The sequence below is a fragment of the Nicotiana tabacum genome, chromosome 3, assembly GCF_000715075.1.
Source record: "Nicotiana tabacum cultivar K326 chromosome 3, ASM71507v2, whole genome shotgun sequence".
NCBI lineage: Eukaryota > Viridiplantae > Streptophyta > Magnoliopsida > Solanales > Solanaceae > Nicotiana > Nicotiana tabacum.
The window spans coordinates 57,321,416-57,326,327 of record NC_134082.1 but is presented as its reverse complement, the minus strand read 5'-3'; the positions used below and the strand labels follow the sequence as shown (position 1 = coordinate 57,326,327).

Below are 4,912 nucleotides of genomic sequence, written 5' to 3'. Positions count from 1 at the left end.
AAAGCTTCCGGAAATCCCATTTTCCTTAGCATTTTGGTCAGGAATAGCCATGATAATCTATCGTATGCTTTTGTCATATCAAATCTTAATCACAACATTTGGACCTGCCTTTGTGCTGGACCTGATATCCGTAATGATTTCCTGTGTTAATAGTACATTCTCGACTATACTTCTTCCCTTCACAAAATCTGTTTGTTCCTCTGAGATCAGATTTGGTAAAATGTCAACCAGCCTCTCATGAATAACCCTCGAGAAGATCTTGTTAACAAAGTTGCTGAGACTGATTGGTCTTATGTCAACAGAAGTCATCACTTCTTTTTTCTTTGGCAACAAAACCAGGTTTGTGTGTGTCACAATCTTAGGCAACTACTGACCGCAAAAGAATGCCTTCACCATGCCGACTACATCTTCTTCAATGATTTTCCAGCATGTATGATAAAAGGCACCCGTGAATCCATCTGGTCCACCTATTGAGTCTCCATTTAATACCAAAACGGCTTTCTTCACTTCCTCAGTAGTAGGCAATGCCATCAATCTCTCATGTTGTTCACTATCTACCATTGAAGGCACATGATTCAGAATATCAAATGCATTAGGAACTGCATTCTCAGTGAATTGATCTTTGTAGAACATTACTGCCTCATCTGCTATTAAGTCTTCCTCCTCAATCCAATTACCAAGGCTATTCTGGATCCTTGCTAATTTCAGCCTCTTCATTCTCCCATTAACTTGAACATGGAAGAATTTAGTTTTTCTATCGCCATCTTTGAACCACAGCATACCAACTTTTTGTCTCCAGAATTCTTCTTCTAAAGCAAGATATTTAATCATTTCAGCTTGAACCTGTTGCAATCTTTGTCTATTCATCTTTGTAGGGTTGACTTCAAATTGCCTTTCATGAACCAAAACCACCTCCTCTAGGATTGCAATCTTCTGAAATATATCCCCATATGTAGCTCTGCTCCAAATAGAAACTGCTTGCTTAAGCTTCTTTAACTTGTAGTTAAAAATGTACAAAGGGTTAACACTAAAATCCGCATTCCAATTTTCTTTGACTACATCTTTGAAGGTATCATGCTTAGTCCAAAAGTTAAGAAATCTGAATGATTTCTTAATTGGAGGAGTTTATATATCACATTTCAGCTGCATTGGGCAGTGATTAGATCCTATTTTGGATAAGTGAGTTATCTCCAATCCAGGAAAGGTCTGTTGCAATTCATTGTTGCCAAAGCATCTATCCAATCTTGTAAATATATGGTCCTCCTCTGATCTTCCATTCTACCATGTAAATATGCTTCCTTTAAATCCCAAATTTGTCAAGTTGCAAGTATTGATGCAATGTCTGAAGTCGTCTACTTCAATGAGAGAAACTAGCAACCCTCTATACTTCTCTTCCTTGTCCCATATCACATTAAAGTCACCTCCAACTAGCCAAGGTACTGTCATATCTGATGCCATTGCATACAAAGTATCCCATAATTCTATTCATTCAATGCGATCACATTTGGCATAAACTAGTGTGAGGATGAGCTCAACATGTGTTTCAGTGTGAATTAATCTCAAAGTCAGCTGTTGAGTCATATTATATAAAATAGTAACCTCAAAAATTTCATCAATAAAAGCCCAAATCTTGTTTGACACATTCACCACAGCCTGTGCCAAACCAATTCTTGCTCTATACCTCTCCATTTTGTGAGACTGTTGCATAGGCTCAAGGATTCCTATGAACTCAAAATGATGTTTCCGGTGCATTGTAATCAGCCTTTCAAATGCTTGCATTGTATTTACTGACCTGACATTCCATATAATGGCATCCATTAAAGGTTTTGGGATTTGGACAATGTTCTCCTTGTTTGTACTCCACTAGCTGGAACAGTAGAAGTCTCCTGGACTGTTTCTTTCTTCCTTTTGTTGCAGATTTTACTATTTCAATAAGCCTTGGTGATAGATCTCCCTTCTTAGCAACATTTCAGAAGTTTTTTGCAGTGGATTCCTCATCCATGTCTCTACCTTTTTGCTCTTCGTGGGCAACTTGGTCATGTGCTTCCATGTCTTCTTTTGATGTCACAATATCATATGCCTGGTTGATATGTTCAGCAGCTTTGTCAGCCTGCTCATTGGGCAACAGTTGTGTGTTGTTCAATGGAACAGTAATTCTTGCTAATTCCTGCACTGTCTTTAATGGAATAGTACTTCCTGCTAAATCCTGCACTGTCTTCTCTTGTTTCTTGTCTGCATTTTCAGTTTCTTTTAAGACATTACAATCAACAATTTGTATAGTCCCTCCTGGATCTATAATATTAATGTCCCCCTCATTTGGCACTTCTGCTGTTGCATTTATGTGGTCATTACTGTTTTGAATAGTCAGTATATTTTCCTGCTCCTTGATAGACAAAATCCCTGAGCTGTGTACATCAGTAATCATATGAATGGCCATACCAGTACCATTTACACTTTCATCTTCTACTTCATTTCCTCCAATTTCGTCCTCACTATGCATGATATCTGGGATCTGACCATCAGCTAAGACTTCTTCTGTTTGGTTAAACCATAATCTCCCACCTATGCAATTTTATTTTCATTGCTTCTGAATTTCTCAAAATCTGTATCCTCGACAAATTCATTTTCATTATTGATTGCTAATTGTTCTTCAACTCTGGTGACTTGAGAGGGAATCATTGCTACTACATTTCTATTGAAATTTTTCTCAACCCAATCAGTTGTTGTTTCCTTGTTTGTAGGTACCCTTTTTCCACTCCCCCTTTTATTTGTCACCACTCCTCCAGTGCTTGAGCTTATACCAACTAAATGAAGATTAAATTCTGGAGCTGCATGATTCAACTTTCCTGCTGTGTTAGATAGTTGTTGTTTGTTTTGTTGCTCAGTACCATGATTCACTATTGCTGGAGTATTCGAACTTGGGTGGACTGTTACTAAGGCCATTTGATTACCATTACTACTCTGATTTTTCTTAGCATTATCATTGACATTATTTTGAGTTATTCTTTTTGCAGAAGTAATGTCAACTTTACTAATGTCCTGTACTTCTTTAAAAACTGCAAGTTCTTTCCCTTGTACATCCTCTGTTGCTTCTTCATGTAGTGTTGCAAACTTGTTAGAAGTTTGTAGCTAGTCATTATTATGAACTGCTGATTTCTTCTCTTGAACTGGTACAATATCTTCTCTAGTTTTAAACACACCTTTAGCCAAAATCTCCTTTGCTTTTCCCCTGTTGTCCTTGACCTCTTTCCATTGTGCACCAAATTCCCCACTACCTTACCACTTGATAGAATCATCAATGGAGCTACCCCTTTGTCTTGTTGATTATTGGATCCTTTCTCTAATGCCTTGTTGGATTTATGTTCCACAGCCTTACTCTTGCTCAAATCTTGATGAATCTTCCAGAATTCTAACATATCGTGTCCTTGCAATTTGCACTCCTTGCAATATTTAGGTAGGTAATCATAATTAATATTTACCCATTTAGTTCTTACTTCACCATTTGCCTCGTTGACAATGTCCATTCAAACTTTCTTAGGTAGGTCTGCTAGCATGTCCACCAACACTTTCACACGAGCACAACTAGGTCTAGTTTTCTTGACAGTAGCCAAGTCCAAATGGAGGAGTTTACCAACAGCAGAAGCTATAGAGAACAAACATTCTTTGACAAAATATGTAGGCAGCTGATTGGGGAATGAGATCCAAGCCATTATCTTAGATGTCTATTCGCCAACTTTAAATTTTGCATCATAGATCAAGGTTCTTAGTTGATATTCATCTCCAAGCTTATCCTTTACATAATACACACCTGTTGAAGAAAAGTCTACATAATCTTGCCATAATGAAAATCGAATCAAAATGTGCCTATAACAAAGATATCCAATGTTGCATTCAGCTTTGATACCACACTGCATAGGAACAATGCGACGTATTTCATTGATATCTGGCCATCCGTAGGAAAATTTGCAAACAACTGCCTATTGCAATACTTCCATATAGTTCATACATTCAACTTCTGATTCTGTAAAGCATACAGTTGGTATTCCTTGAAAGAATTGAGCTTGTCTTGGGGGAATTGGATCAACTACTACTGCTTGATCTTGCAATGTCGAAGTGCTGGTCATAGGTTTTATAGCGTTTGCATAATCCATAGGTTTTGGAACATTAATTGTTGTCATGCATGGTTGGGTAATGTTAGGGGGAGGTTGGGGATGTGGCCCAGCGATTGAGGGTACCTGGCCACTAGCCATAGTGGCCATGGCAGCACTGCGTAAAGGAGCAATGACCTTCCAACTCTAACGTGTTCCTTCAAAAGTCTTGAAAAAACATAGATCAACCCAGATTTTAACCACAACACTCTCTTGCACCAAAGCTAATTCTTTAGCAGCTTAATATCTATGACAAGAAATGCAACAACTTTTCTAATTCAATGCTAAAGTAGTTCTGAATTTTTTTTTTGTAATCTATTGTTGCTTTTAGCTTCAAATATGAGAATCACGTTTAAAAACAAACCATCCAAGTTGATCTTCAACCATCCAAACTTCACATTACATAAGCAGAAGCTTGCAACAGCAGCAACGTTGAATTTGGAAAAAGAGAGTTCGATGCTACAATAACTCTTAAAAGCAATTTTAAGATCTGTTGTGAATGATTATAGATTTTAGGAAGAATCAAAAGGAGATTGTTCACAATGAGAAGGGTGTTCTTTTGGGACCAATATTGTGACCTTACCTTGCCGGATTCCGGAGTTATGGACGATGAACTCTTGATAAATTTACTCATTGACTTTAACCTAAAGATGAAAATATTTTTTTTTTGTAAATTTTATTTTTTGTGATAAAAATAAAGTAAAAGAGTCAAAATTAGTTGAAATAACGATATTAGGCCTAAATTAAATATTTATGTGCTAAAA

The 4,912-nt window shown here is 37.1% G+C and overlaps 1 protein-coding gene across 1 annotated transcript; it reads right to left on the bottom strand.

The window, feature by feature from the left end:
* Positions 1–366: 366 nt before the first annotated feature.
* On the bottom strand, positions 367–1,458 carry LOC142176362 (uncharacterized). The gene is made up of 2 exons (XM_075243705.1): positions 1,357–1,458; positions 367–1,077 (listed from the first exon to the last, which is right to left on the bottom strand). The coding sequence occupies exons 1-2, from the start codon at positions 1,456–1,458 to the stop codon at positions 367–369; spliced, it is 813 nt and encodes a 270-aa protein (XP_075099806.1).
* Between the last annotated feature and the right edge of the window lie 3,454 nt (positions 1,459–4,912).

Bases quoted from the DNA above. Each gene is read 5' to 3' on its own strand.
- LOC142176362 (XM_075243705.1), bottom strand. From the start codon at position 1,458: ATGGCATCAGATATGACAGTACCTTGGCTAGTTGGAGGTGACTTTAAT. The intron at 1,078-1,356 runs GTAGACGACTTC...TTTTGGACTAAG, and splicing joins TGCTAGTTTCTCTCATTGAA to CATGATACCTTCAAAGATGT.